The sequence below is a fragment of the Rhinopithecus roxellana genome, chromosome 10, assembly GCF_007565055.1.
Source record: "Rhinopithecus roxellana isolate Shanxi Qingling chromosome 10, ASM756505v1, whole genome shotgun sequence".
NCBI lineage: Eukaryota > Metazoa > Chordata > Mammalia > Primates > Cercopithecidae > Rhinopithecus > Rhinopithecus roxellana.
In genome coordinates, this window is record NC_044558.1 from 18,123,408 (window position 1) to 18,139,109 (window position 15,702).

The window sequence follows — 15,702 nt, forward strand, 5'->3', positions numbered from 1 at the left end:
ATTGATAAAAGGAGTAATCCACTAGGAAGATATAACAATTCTAAATCAGTCTGTACCCAAAAATATAGCCTCAAAATATATAAAACAAAAATGGACAGGATTACAAGGAGAAACTGACAAATCTGTAATCAGTGGTAAATTTTAATATACCTATTAGTGTTGGCAGATAAAGCAGACCAAAAATGATCAAGAATGTAGAAGATGTGAACAACACAAAAAACTTGAATTGACATATGTAGAATTCAGTACCTAACAATTACACAATATTGTCTTTTAAAACACACAGATTATTTATCACATTCTTTTACCACAATGCAATACAATTAGAATTCAGGAAAAAAATATGTTTTAAAAAGGAATACACTTGGAAATTAAAGTGGATTATAAAACCACTGTGTGCAATATCATCCCATTTGGGAAAAAATAACATCAATGTTACACATTGAAAATAAAAGGTTGGGAAGAGGCACCAAAATGGTAACAGTGGTTATTTATGGTTTGTTGGCTTACAGGTGATTTTAAATTTTGCTTCATTTTTAAAGAGCTTTTCTATTTTTAAAGTTTCCTGCTTGGAGCATGTCAGTGTCTTATTCTGTTTTCAGTTGCTATGAGAGAATATCTGAGACTGGGTAATTTATAATAAAGAGGTTTAATTGGCTCAAGATTCTGATGGTCAGAAGTCCAAGAAGCATGGGCCCAGCATCTACTTGGATTCTGGAGAGGGCCACGTGCTGTTTCATCTCACAGTGTAAAGGTGGGAGGGCCAGCAGGCATGTGCAAAGAGACAAAACATGAAGAGCAACTTCATTCTATAACAATCCACTCTTGCATTGTAATCCAGTCCCATGAGAGTGAGCACTCACTCTTGTGAGACAGCATTGATCTATTCATGAGGGATCTTCCCCCATGACCCAAACACCTCCCACTAGACCCTACCTCCCAACATTGCTGCATTGAAAACCAAGCCTTAGCATGTGTTTTGGTGGGAACATACTATATTCAAACCATAGCAGTCACTATGTATTTTTTCTAATTAGAATAAAATCAATAATGAATTTTATTTAGGCTAGCATACAGAATAATAACTTGCCTACCCTATTGCAATAGCCTTCTAGCTTATCTCTCCTTTTCCATTCTTGCCTCCTAATATATTCTCTTCCCCCAAGCACTTAGAATAAATTCCAAATTCCCAACCTTAGCCTGTGAGATTCTACATGACTTTGCTCCAGCCTACATTTCCAACCTTACCTCTAGTTGACCTCCCCCAGGTTTACCCTAGGCACACTGACTTTCATTTCCTGGAACTCCCCAAGCTGTACTCACCCTGGGTCTTCATATTTGCTACCCCTTGCACCCAGAGACCTTACTGTTCTCCTTCCTCCAACATCCTCTTTACCTAAGTCCAGGTATTCTTTATTTTTCAGCTGAAATCTTACATCCTTAAGAAACCCTTTTCTGTTACCCTTCCCCAGACTAGGTTTGGTTCTCTGATATTCTCTAGGTACATGTTCTGTTTCTTCACAGCAACCATTGTAATTTGAACATAGATATTTGTGTGTTTGTTTGGTTATTGTTTGTCTCCCTTGCTACACTGTCTGCTTCATGAGAGCAGGGACCACATCTATATGCCCAGCACCTAATACAGTGCTAAGCATGTGGTGAGTGCTCAGTGGATATTTGTTGAAAGAATGCATAAATGAGTGAATGAATGAATAAATGAATTATTGAATCCCCACAAATGCCACCGGAGATTATGGAACAAAAAATGAGATAAAGGAGTTCATGAAGGAGATGTGTATGTAGCCTACACTATGCCACAATTGTGGCTTAACTTCCAGTTCTCCTGGTAATGGCTAAGATTCAGTAATAAATGCTGGCAAAATAAATTTCCCTTTGTATTCTCTTTTCTCCATTTGCTTTAGTGGACTATTCCTCTCTAAGGGAAGAAAGCACTGTGAATTAGTTTGAAAACGAAACAACAAAATAACTACTATAGTTGTTACTTCTGAAGCCAAGGACAGTGACTCAGGATGATTTCTAGATGGGTATAAGTCACTGAATCACATTTCATTGTTCTCAAAGCTGTTTCATTGTATAATTGATACGATACCACATAACCAAAGCCCAATTCAAGTTGGCTTGGATATGTTCTATCTCTTCTTCCGGGAACAATCTGTACACATTTAGTCAACTTGGGTACGAATAGTCTTTGTAATTAGGGCCAGGACATAGGAAAAAGATACATTTTCCACCAACTTTCTGTTTCTCTCTAGAGAAGAAAAAAGTACTGATTACTGTGATGGATAATTTTAGGTGTCCACTTGACTGGATTAAGAAAGGCCTAGAGGCCGGGCACGGTGGCTAATGCCTGTAATCCCAGCAATTTGGGAGGCCGAGGCAGGTGGATCACGAGGTCAAGAGATCGAGACCATCCTGGCCCACACGGTGAAACCCATCTCTACTAAAAATACAAAAATTAGCTGGGTGTGGTGGCGCATGCCTGTAATCCCAGCTACTTGGGAGGTTGAGGCAGGAGAATCACTTGAACCTGAGAGGAGGAGGTTGCAATGAGCTGAGATCGCACCACTGCACTCCAGCCTGGAGACAGAGTGAAACTCCTTCTCAAAAAAAAAAAAAAAAAAAAAAAAAAAAAAAAAAAAAAAAAAAAAAACACTTGGTAAAGTATTATTTTTCAGTGTGTCTGTGAGGATGTTTCCAGAGAAGATTATTAGTATGTGAGTTTGAGTGGACTAGGTTGGGAAGATCTGCCCTCAATGTAGGTGGGTACCATCCAATTTGCTGGGGGTGCAGAGAGAACAAAAACAGAGAAAAGGCAAATGTGTTCATCCACCTTGCTGTACCTGAGATACACTCTTCCTCTCCTGTCCTTGGACAACAACACCAGGCTCCCAGCCTTTGGACACAAGCACCTCCCCTCCTCACCCCCATCCCCTCCAGTTCTCAGGCTTTCGACCTTGGACTGAGAGTTACACCACTGGCTTCCCTGGTTCTGGAACTTGTGAATTTGAATTGAGCCACTACCAGCATCCCAGGGTCTCCAGCTTGCAGACAGCTTGTTGTGGGACGTCTCAGCCTCCATAACTGGGTAAGCCAATCCTCCTAATAAATTCCCTTCCATATATCTCTCTCTATCCTATTGATTCTGTGTTTCTGGAGACCCCTGACTAATACAATTACTGCTTAGACTTGCCCCATAGCTTAAATTTGGGGCATCAACTTAAATTTTTAAAATATAGCCTTTTAAAAAGATGCTAAAAAAGCAAAGTAGGACGCTCTTTAGGTCCTGCAACATTATGGACCTAAATTCACAGACACTAGCTTATTTCAGTTAATCCCACCCTCAACTTTTGCCCCCACAGAAGAAAGTCGTGTTGGTAGCTTAAATGTCAAATTCTCTGTAAGAGCTTAGTGTTCTAACACAACCATTTTTTTCCCCCAAAATCTCAGTCTTTTCATTCTATTTCATCATTTCATCTAGTCACAAACTAGATGCTTGGTAGTTGTACATATATAATTAACTCTAGAAAATATCTGCTAGAGTATTTATTCCCTTAATAGTTCATATAGAAGTGATGAACATCTTTTCATTGTTCATCTTTTCAAAATTTATTCCTTGGTAAATCCACAGTTCCACAATAATGTATGAAGCAAAGTCACACAAGCTTTATAATTTATTCATAAATAATTCTGAAATAAACAGTACAGTATAGAAGAAGGAGAGGACATTGAGACAATTCCTAAAATAGATAATGTCCATTTAAGAAGAAAGATAGGAAATGGGAGCAAACAGAATTTGTAAATGTGCCACACTTTTCTTTATATTTATTTTAAAGTCAAGGATTTCAATTGACTACGTATAAACACAGTACCCAAAAAGTCAATGCTAACAATTATTAGTGCATATAAAAAATGTTTTTAACCTAACTATATCCAAGCATTAAAAGCACAACTGAAGAAGCCAAATAATACTGTCTGCTCAAAAGTGTTCCTTACTCAAGTAAATATGTTGATAGTACAGTACATCAAACTATTTATTACCTGCATATTCCAGAACAATAGTGAGAGCCTAAACAGAGAACACTGTAAATCATTTGATCAAATCAATGAAAAAGCAACCAAATAAACTTCTCTGGTAATAATAATGACCAATTGCTATGCAACTGATTGTATCATAGCGTAAGTGTAAATAATTAGTATAAGTTTTTCAGACTACTGAAATAAGTGGACCAACCATTTCATGATCATATTTCAATTATGTAATTGACCATGAAATATTCTAACTTTTTAAACCTGTAAATATTCTACTCAGCTATCACTATAAAAATGGAATAGTTTATTTATATGAGAAAACATATTTCCTTTTTTTGCTTGCTTTTTGAGATGGAGTAGCTGGGATTACAGGCATCTGTCACCACGCCCAGCTAATTTTCGTATTTTTATTAGAGAAGGCGTTTCGCCATGTTGACCAGGTTGGTCTCGAACTCCTGACCTCAAGTGATCTGCCTGCCTTGGCCTCCGAAAGTGCTGGGATTACAGGCATGAGCCACTGTACCCGGCCAAGGAAACATATTTCCTAACAGAGTAATAGAAATTACTGTAAATGGTCACAATATCACTAGAATTGAATTTTGTCCCTTTCCAAAATATGTCAGAATAATAAAGAGAATATAGAAAACAATCTTTTTTTTTTCAAAGTTTTTAAATTGTTACCAATGCCATTTTACCACTTTTTATCTTTTTCATGCAGTTTCAGAAGAAATTAGCAATATCTAACTCTCTTTTCATAGTCATGGTGATTTCAAGAGTTTCAGTCTCCGGGATATAGAATGCCTTGGCACTGGCACATTCCACCAGCTCAGGAAGAGTTATCAAAAGCTTCCTAAAAAACCAACAACAAAATAAAACCTTAGCTTCTTAAAATGATGTATCACTTTCAATAAGACAATCACAAACAACATATGCCACTAGAATGTTAGAAACCAACCCCCCCCCCCAATATTTAGATAGTGTAAATATTGGATCAAAACTATGCCTAAATAATGCAAATAGTATACCAGTTTTTTTGGACTTAAAAATCCGAGCAGTTGTTTTGGCTCCCCTATTTTTCTCTGAATTGACCTCATTTTACATAGTCTCAGGCTATGTTTACAGGCATAGAAATAGAACTATGCAACTTTTAAGTTTGCTGGACAGATCTGTTGCCACTCATACTTATGTATAGTTGGAATATGGCCGACGGATACAAATTTGAAAACTGGAATGGCTCTATAACATTTCTGCTAACATAGATTTAAGCAGAGTCTCTACCATGGGTGTAGTGTTTGAAACTGAGGCTGGGAATGATTTCAATACCAAGTCAATGAAAGTGCTTCTCTCTCCTTACTTCTGATTCTTTCTACTACACATTGACAAAACTTCCCTGTGATAGATTGCTAGGTTTATTTTGTGGTTTATGGTTCAGTTGCTGGATAGTTTTATGCTTTAGATACATTGCTGGGATGAGACATCCATAATTCTGCTGTATTGGCATGAATCTAAATTATGCATAGGGTCAGCACATGCTGGTTTTGGAAGAAAATTAAATGCATGAAACACTTGCTACCTCGCATTTTCAGTAGAGAAGGTCTGAGTATCTCTATAAAAGGTGGACAGGATGCTCTTTTAGAAGGTATAATATCCAAATAAGTAAAGGAATATGGTATTTTTAGGGGCACTTACTGGGTTCTTGAATTGAGAACTAGTATGTATTTGAAAACAAAACGCTTGAAAATCAATTCCTTCTTTATTCCTTTGCAAAAACCTAAGTTCAGAAGACTGGGTTCATTAAAAGTATTTATTACACATTTATGGAACCTGAAGGATAAATTTTCTGTGACTCTTGTTCCATTCCATGTGGGGTAGGAGAAACACTTCACCTGAATACGTTGCCATTAAGTGGCAATGCATTTTAATGTAGACTGTAATATTTGGCATCTCAGAAAAAAAAAAGTGAGTGCAAAAACCGTTTAGAGTCCATCCTTTAAAGCTGTTTACAATATAGGTTGTGCTAGACTTAGATTTCCTTTATACTTTATTCTATAAATGATAATATATTCACTTTTAAAAGAAAGCAAAGCTTAGTATTGTAGCTTCATTGCACTAAAAGACAACTATAAATCAGCTGAAGAAGGAGTTCCAATGATAATGTGCACTTCTCTGTCCAGAGAGAAATAAATTCAAAAGAGACAGTTAGTGGCCATTGGAATGATCCATCTACGCCTGCATTTCTGTCTAGTTCTAAGTAGTATGGCTTCACATAATAAAATGTTGAACAATAGAACTGTACAACTGATTTAGGCTCTTAGGAGAAGGGAAATATTTTCGTCGCCTGTTTTATTGTCTTATTGTCTGTAATGGGATTTATATTTAAACAAAATAAAAATTCTCCAAATACTTATCCATGTACAATTCACTGAAGGACAGAAATGTATCTTATCTCAGTGCTCCCTTAGTGTCTAGTGGAAGACTTTATAAATGTTGAGTGAATAAATAAATGAATGAGTGAGTAAATAAATGAAGCAAGTATTCAGGTCACCACAAAATAACATTTGAATAATTACCATAGATTAGTACTATAAGATATGAACAAACATTTAAACCCAATACCTCTACTTTTACATTGACAATGTATTTGCATTTTCAGAAGTTATAGTCTAGGCAGTGATCAAAGATTCATCCAGTGTTAATTTTCATTAGAAATTAAATGCAAACAATAATACATGAATGTAAATACAAAAAAAAAAATCTCTACAGTGAACTCAAGTTTAGAGACTTACATGCTTATATTTATATTAGAGAGTTTAAGTTGATGTTGCTCACAAGAGATTTAAGCAAAGGACATCCTGTTTCCCAGCATATTCGCATAATGAAATTTTTATCTTATATAATTAACAAAATTATTTGACTTACATATCTGGGTTAAAAACCTTTTTAAGGTTTACTGAAAGAGACATAACTATTTTCAAAGAAAGTGCAGAAATAGCTACTGAGCTGCAAGTCAATTATTTCATTGAGAAAACTTCTTTTTTAGGTATCAGTCTTTGAAAATCAGTCAACTCCCAATCTGAACTAAAGGAGCACAGCAAATGTGTGAGTAATCTAAAGTAACACTCAACCAAAAATTAGCTTACATTTGTCTTTAGAATGTGTTTTTATAATCACATTCAAGGTATTCATTTATGAAATTCTTAGAATTCACTTAGAAAAATAATGAAATCTCATATGAAGACTTAAGAGATCATGGTAAATTATCCAATTTTCCCCATCTTTCCTCCTCTCCATTTACTCCATGTTGCGAATCTACATGGCAAAACAACCAATTGAAAAAAGTGAAGAATTTGGTAAACTGCTTTATTTATTGTGGTTATATAATGCTAAATACCTGGGTTTTATTGATAATTTGAATGCAATTGACTATTGTTTGACAGAAACCACTGGTCAATTCAGTTAAAATAAATTCGCTTGTTTCTGCCTTATAGATGATAAGAACAGAATGTCCTCTCAAATCTTTCTCAGATTGGATAAACATAGCGTTATATGATGTCAAAGTTAGAAACTAAAGAAAGTAGGTGTGAATATCAATAAACTCGAAAACAAGACACATTCCTGATAATGCAATTTCAGAGAAAAGCATGGCTCTAAAGGATTCTCAAGTATTCAGGAAACATGATTAAAAACCTTAATTCTATCTTCTGTCTTCTATCTTAGTTAAGCAGGTTTTCTTAAGAGATGGTACCTCTCTGCACTGCACATTTAATATATAAGTACACTATGATCCAAAGGACCTAGTATAGCCCATGTTCTATGTGGAAAAGTACATTTAACCCAAAATGTATCCTCACAGAACAATCATCTCATGTTATAAAAATTGTATTCCCTATTTCTGCTGTCTCCATCAATCTTTAGGTAGCTGCTATGGCATTGCTGTCATTACAGATATCTATCGGAACCCACTAAATGAAAGTCTCACAGACAGTGAGAACTGCCAGGGAAACAGAAATTAACTCCATGTTGTGTAGACGTGTGTGCTCTTAACAAGCTTGCAAATATCATGGAAGATTGAATGTTCGTTTAACCAATTTTCCTTGTAAAGGTTATGTGGAAGAGTAAATTCGTGTATAAAATGCAACAAAAAGGGTACAATACTCCTTGAAGTAAACAGCAGAAATAGTGAATATAATTTTTATAACATGAGATGATTGTTCTGTGAGGATACATTTTTGAAATGATGTAAATAATGAGAAAATATTTGATATATATTTATATGTAGACCATTTTGGGTTAAATGCATTTACTACAGAAGCCAAGATTAAGCTACATACGCATATTGGGTTGTTTACACATAGGAATCTTTTGTAGGAGGGATCTCCTTGTCATTTTCTTGAAGTTCTAAGTTCAACAAAGGAGAATTATAGGTACTGATAATGGAAGGAAGAAAACATGCCAGCAACTGCCTGCCTCCCAAATCCAGTTTGAAATGTTCATGAATTACAGAGTTAGAACCACTGCAGTGAACCAATATGTGCTCACTGCTCTATATCCAGATAAGATGTGCACAAAGCAGTGAGGTATTTAGATAGTAATTGATGGCAAGATCTTTTTGTTGATTTAAATGAAAACAATCAAATTTAACCTTAGAAACCCCACATTTAACCCCACAAAATGAAAAAAGTTTAAAGGTATTGCTTCCCTTATGTAATCAACGTACAAAAACCACATATAAGACTTACAACTTAATGGCGTTTTCATTTCTAGTTATTTTTTTCTGATAGACAAACTGTATCTGAGTGTCAAGAATTGTGTTTTGATAGCATTAACCCACTCCAAATGTATGGATGCAAAGTAGAAAAAAGCCCAAGTATTTCCAAACATATTTATATTAATGTAGATCAAACATCTGAATGATTAACAAAATTTTCCACTTTTCTTCAGACTTTAGGGGTGATACAAAATGTACATTAAAAAAAAATATTGGCTGAAGACTCATTAATATTATAATACACTATTCCAGTTCTAAGTTTTACTCACTTCTGAGGAGTACGAAGGTCAAGGATTGTTTCCTGGATATCAATTTGAATATCAGAAGGGTTTGTATTTGGCAGTTTAATTTTAGCCTGAAAGAGAAAATGAGAAGGAAAATACTGTTATCTTGGAGAACAATTAAGTTGAAGAATATAAGAATATATGGGGAAAAGAGACTAATATTTACTGTCAATTATGTGCCAGGCTATGCCCTATCTTTATGTCAATCTTGAGCAGCAGAGATTATTATCTCCATTTTACAGATGGAGAAACTACAACAGAGAAATTTAGTGAGTGGTCCAAGGGCAACCTCCCGTAATCTGACTAATGTTTCTGGCTCCAAAGCTATACAGAAACACTCTGGTTACTTGACTATAACTTTCATTTTCTGAAGGTACATAACAGAACACCTGTTAGAGTTGGGGACCTTCAACTGCCTTTATATCAGTTGGCAATTTGTATAAAAAAATGTTTAGTTCTCATGTTGGGTATGAGTTGGTGATGCCATCTTATAGTCTTCTGTTATAAATTTCCATACCACATTTTCTAGGGAGGTGTGGGAGTTCACGTGTTATCAAAACAAAAGAGAAATAACAATATGACTCCAACAAAGGACAACTTAATGGTGTAGTAAGATTTCATTTTAAATGTCTCATCTCAATTACCACATGGCCCAGCAATTCCACTTCTGGGTATATACCCAAGAACACTGAAAACGGGTTTTCAAACAAAAACATGTACATAATGGTTTTGCTTATAGGAGCCCTATTCATAATAGTCAAAAGGTGTAAGCAACCCAAATGTGCATCGACTGATGAACAGCAAAACAAAATGTGTTGTATCCATACAATGGAATATTATTCAGCCATAAAAAGGGATAAAGTACTGTTATATGGATGAATCCTGAAAACATTATGCTAAGTGAAAGAAACCAGGGACAAAATGTCACATATTATGGGATTCTATTTATATGAAATGTCCACAATAGGCAAATCTTTGTTTTGTTTTGTTTTGTTTGTGGGAGACGCAGTCTCACTATGTTGCCAGGCTGGAGTGCATAGGGCAATCTTGGCTCACTGCAACCTCTGCCTCCCAGGTTCAAGGGATTCTCCTGCCTCAGCCTCCCGAGTAGCTGGGACTACAGATGCGTGCCACCACACCCGGCTAATTTTTTGTATTTTTAGTAGAGATGGGGTTTCCCCGTGTTACCCAGGATGGTATCGATCTCCTGACCTTGTGATCTGCCCGCCTCAGCCTCCCAAAGTGCTGGAATTACAGGCGTGAGCCACCGCGCCCGGCCCACAATAGGCAAATCTATACAGGCAGAAAGGAGATTGGTGGTTGCTAGGGGCTGGGGAAATGGAGAAGAGGGGAGTAACTGCTTAATGGGTATGGCGTTTCCTTTAGGGTTGATGAAAATGTTCTGGAATCAGATACTGGTGATGGTTGCACAACATCGTGAATACACTAAATGTCACTAATGGTAAATTTTTATACTATGTGTATTTTTACCACAACACAAAGTCTATCTCTTACTCTACATGCTTTCTCTTTTTGATGGAAGTTGATGTCTATATATAGGATAGCGTGGCATATGGTTTCCATAAACAAAGAAATGAAAATGCAGCCTAAGGTTCAGGTAAATTATGACGCTTTCTCTAAAATGAGATAGAAGACTTGAAATATTGGACATCTGGTGAATTCATGGCTCTAATGGCCAGAGGGAAAGCAGTAAGTTATGAGGAAAATACATAATAAATAAATAATGTGACAAATTGAGATTTCTTGTAAGAAGCTTAAAGTAGGCAATTGTGTTTTTGCAATATAATGTGTTTGGAGCAATACATGTTTGTGAGTTATATTTTACTTTATTAAATCTGTATATAAACAAAGATTTGTAAATAGAGCTCTACAGGTGCTACTATCTAAATACTATGGTTAACATTTTCACTCAAAAAAAAAATTGCCTCCTAATTTATATTTTGAAAATTCGGATCTTCATAATCAGAGATGCTACAAGTGAGAGACGTACGGTTCTCAGGGGGTAGTTATAGATGCTCTGCCTCAAAGTAAATAAGCATTCCATTCGACAAAGAAAGTTCCACCCACTTTTACTGTAATACTCAGGTCTGATGGTCAAATTGAGATCTTCTTTAACGTCACATGTTAACTCATGTCACCTCAAAGAAGAGATACAAATATTTGTTTCTTTAGTCTGAAATGTTTAGAATTTTCATGGCAAAATATTATTTTTCCAGGGTTAAAATGCCAATTGAGAAAGGAAAAAATTATGACACGCAAAATTTAAATACAATTTCTGGGTAGAACTTTAAAGTGGTTCTTAAAATCATTTGCTGTTCTAGTGAAGGGCAATTCAGAAACAACTCACTAATTTTTCTTCTTAAGGAAATTAAAATTATATACTACAGTGGTTTCAGAGTAGAGACAAGAGAAGGGACAAATTAGGTGGAATCGCACACATTAATATCTTGCAAGACAGAAGACTCAATGAGGAATCTTAACAGAAAAACAACTCCTGACACATGCATGAGATTTCTTCAGCAATACTTTAAACAAATACCTGTAATATAGACATGGATATTAATTGACCTCTAACTGATTGCGCTCAAGACCTAACTTGTTAAACATTAGTAAATGTAGGATGATGTCACTGACCAAACAATTTAAAGGGATTGATGTTCCTTTCTTTACACAGGGTGCAAATCGAATTTGTTTTAAAGAATAAGTTATTTTAATAGGTAAACTAAGGAAAACTTTAAAAATTCACTGGGAAACTTTTAACCTTTTGGGAACTCAACCTTTGAAATCAAACTTACGTTTAAATTCTGCTTCTGTTACTTTTTAAAAATTATTTATTTATTTTTGAGACAGGCTCTCACTCTGTCACCCAAGCTGGAGTGCAGTGGTGTGATCATGGATCACTGCAGCCTCGACCTCCTGGGCTCAAGCAATTCTTCCGACTCAGCGTCCTGAGTGTCTGGGACCACAGGTGTGCACCACTACACCTGGCTGTTTTATTTTATTTTTTGTAGAGATGGGGTCTTGCTATGTTGCTCGGGCTGATCTCAAATTCCTGGGCTCAAGTGATCCTACCATCTTGGCCTCCCAAAATGCTGGGATTACAAGTGTAAGTCACCATGCCCAGCCACTTATTATTTATTGTTTACTGGTTATCTATTATGCATGACAAATTATACCTCCCCCCCAATTTATAACTCAAAACAACAATAAACATTTATTATCCCACGTTTTCATGGATAAGGAATTTGGGAATGGCTTAGCTAGATGGTTCTGGCTTAGGCTCTATTATGAGACTGTAGTCAAGATGTTGGCTGTGGCTGTAGACATCTGAAGGTTTGACTAGGGCTAGGGGATCTGCATCTGAGATAGTTCACTGATGTGGCTGTTTGTCAGGGGCCTCAGCTTTTCACCACACGGACTTCTCCATAGTGTTGCTTGAGTGTCCCTAGGATACAACAGCTGTATTCTCCCCAGAGTAAAGGATCCAAAAGATAAAGGCAGAAGCAATACCTTTTTTAGAATGTAGCCTCATAAATTACACTTTTTCATTAAAAAAAAAAATCTTATTGATTATACAGGTTAGCCCTACTCAATATGGGAGAGAACTACACAAAGAGAAGAATATCTGGAGGTGAGAATTATTGGGTGCCATACTGGAAGCTGGTTACCCCAGTATCCATCACTAACTTTATTTCAAATATCTGCCTTCTGTCCTTATAAATAAAAAGTAACAGGAAAAAAGCCTATAATTTAAGGTTTGTGAGATCCCTTCTTCCCACTTTCAGCTTCTCTTCAGGCAAGTAGTAAAAAGTATTCAGTCTCTCTCTGGGAATGTACTGCGAGGTTTCCCTCAAGAGAGGTAAAACTAGGTTAAAGTGCTTGCAAATCATTTTCCTTGGCCTTCATTTATTATCCTCTATGTGTTGTAAGAGGGCCGACTTACTAGGGGAGTCATTATTGAGTGATTATTCTTGTGAGTTTCAAATCTCTTCTTTCTTGTCTTGTTCTTACGAGAGATTTATATGACAAGATGGTTCCTGAAAGGTCATATTCCTATAATTTGTAAGTGATTAACAGGCTTCTCAGCTCCTCAGATAAATGTCTATGATCATATTATAAGATGTTTGAAAATTGACAAGGGAAGTCCAAATGGCAGGTGTTCCATGGAGGTCATCCATTCTAAGTTTCCTCTTGAACTGTCACTTCATCACCACGATGAGAAGAAAAAGTAAAAAATATCTTGTATGTAACTTGGCCAGCACTATTTACTGATATTTCAGTGAAGATGCTTCACTGAAGGGTTTGGACTGACACTTTGGAAGACATTCTAAATTAATTTATTTATGGGTTCTAGATATTATAAGAATATTTCCATTTGACAGAAATACAGCAACCACTCCTTGCACATTTGATTCTTAGGAAAGAAGACTAAGAGTTCCCATTTGAAACTTAACAATATTAGGAAATTTTGATTAACAGAAAAAGTTTGGGTAGATTTCATTCTGAATTGCTTTAATTGTTTAATTTCCCGTTGTTTAACTATACAAACATGTATGAGATTTTTTTTCCACTGCAGCCATACTAAGTATTTTATAAAAACTCTCATGAACAATGATAAACTATAGTAAAATTAAAAAAATTAAAGGCATTAGCTCTCTGCTTTGAAATTATAAAAATATTTACCTCTGAAGTATAAAAATATAGAGGTATGTATTGTACAAAACTAGGGCAAAGGCCCAGTAGGTCATGTTTTTAAATTGATGGATAAATTTTGATAATGCTACCATTTTGAAACAGTCCAGTACTATATTACCATACCTGTCTTTTTAAAAAATGGTTCATAGATGCATACCTCCTCTCCATCACAGGAGTCAAGAGTAAGCTCAACTCACGAACATTCATCTATAGGCATCCATATCTCCATTGGCACTCACCCTCTCCCCCAAATAATCATAGCCTCACCACCACTACGTGTCTTGAGACCACGATAACTAAATTCATTACACTTTTAACTCTATTTGTCAATAACCATAAGAAGTCTCAGACTCCCAAATCATTCCTTATCACATAACTACCATATGGAACTTCATATCTCCTATTATGTCTCCATTTTCCATTCATTATCAAATCCTGAGCCTTTTCCATTAGGTCCTCTGGAATACATACTACATCATCCCTTATCTCTTAAGCCTCTTTGAATATTCTCAACTTCTTAATCTAACTGAAATCTGGATCTCCCCGACTACACTGCTTTCCCTATAGTCTTCTCAGTTGGTGCCTGTTCTTATTTTTTCCTCCCATTTCCTTTATAACACTGGGCCTGTCCTTTACTTCCAGTTAAAAAAAAAAATCTCATGTCCTCCATTATGCTAAGTGAAAAATGCCAGACACTGAAAGAAAAATACTGCGTGATCTCTCTTAAATGTGGAACCTAAAAAATATCTAATACATAGAAATAGAAGAATGGTGGTTACTAGAGGTAGGGTGGGAGATGAAGAGATGCAGGTCAAAGGATGGAAACTTGGGTTATTTAGGATGAATAAATCTAGAGCTCTAAGGTACAGCATGAGGACTATAGTTAATATTATACCAAGTAGTGGAAATCTTCTAAAAGAGTAGATTTTAGGTGCTCTTACCCCCACATACACAAAAGATGCTACCTGAAATGATAAATACATTAATTAGCTTGACTATAGTAATCACTTTACTGAGAATATGTATATCAAAACATCATGTTTTACACCTAAAATATATACAATGTAAAAACTCATGTTCTTACGCTATACCACCTATTACTTGGAATCATTTACTAATTCCTGGGACAGTTCCCCTGATTTCTCTAAGTATAGTTACTTGTTCTTTACTGATATTTCTAAGATTACCTCCTGTCTTAAATCTTGGCATTCTAAATATACACTTAGATTAACCTTTCTAGTCTGGGTGTAGTGTGTACACCTATAATCCCAGCACTTTGGGAGGCTGAGATGGGCAGATCACTTGAGCTCAGGAGTTCAAGACCAGCCCGGGCAACATGGCAAAAACCCATCTCTACAAAAAATATAAAAAGTAGCTGGGCATGGTGGTGCGTGCCTGTACTTCCAGTTGCTTGGGAGGCTGGGGTGGGAGGATCACTTGAGTCCAGGAGGTCAAGGTTGCAGTGAGCCAAGATCATACCACTGCACTCCAGCCTGGGTGACAGAGCAAGACTCTGTCTCAAAGAAAAAAAACCTTTCTAACATTGGAACCTCACTTCCTCATCTCTTTCAGGTGTTCACTCAAATATTGCCTTCTTAGTGAAGGCTTTTGTGACCACACTATTAAAAATTTCAGCCACCACCAACTCTAGTATGCCCTGTCACTTCCTCCTCCTTTTCTCTGCAGAGCATTTTCACCTTCTAATATACAATACAATTTATGTGTTTATTTTATTTATCCCTTCCACAATAAGGTAAGCTCTGTGAAGGCAGTGATGTTTATGTTTTGTTTGCTATCCTCTATACTTAGAACAGTACCTCTTGACTCCTGTGATGGGAGAGGAGTAATGCATCTATGAACTATTTTTAAAAAGACAGGTATGGT

General features: G+C 36.1%; 1 protein-coding gene across 2 annotated transcripts in view; it reads right to left on the reverse strand.

Annotated features, from left to right (window-relative positions):
- Window positions 1-3,817: 3,817 nt before the first annotated feature.
- The window catches only part of PIH1D3 (PIH1 domain containing 3), a 40,194-nt gene continuing 28,309 nt past the window's right edge, over window positions 3,818-15,702 (reverse strand). For both annotated transcript variants that reach the window (XM_030939644.1, XM_030939645.1), the window contains 2 exons: window positions 9,088-9,173; window positions 3,818-4,900 (listed from right to left, as the gene is read on the reverse strand). In XM_030939644.1, the coding sequence (XP_030795504.1) occupies window positions 4,771-4,900; window positions 9,088-9,173 (216 nt within the window). In that variant the 3' untranslated portion in view covers window positions 3,818-4,770. The remainder of the gene's footprint in view (window positions 4,901-9,087; window positions 9,174-15,702) is intronic.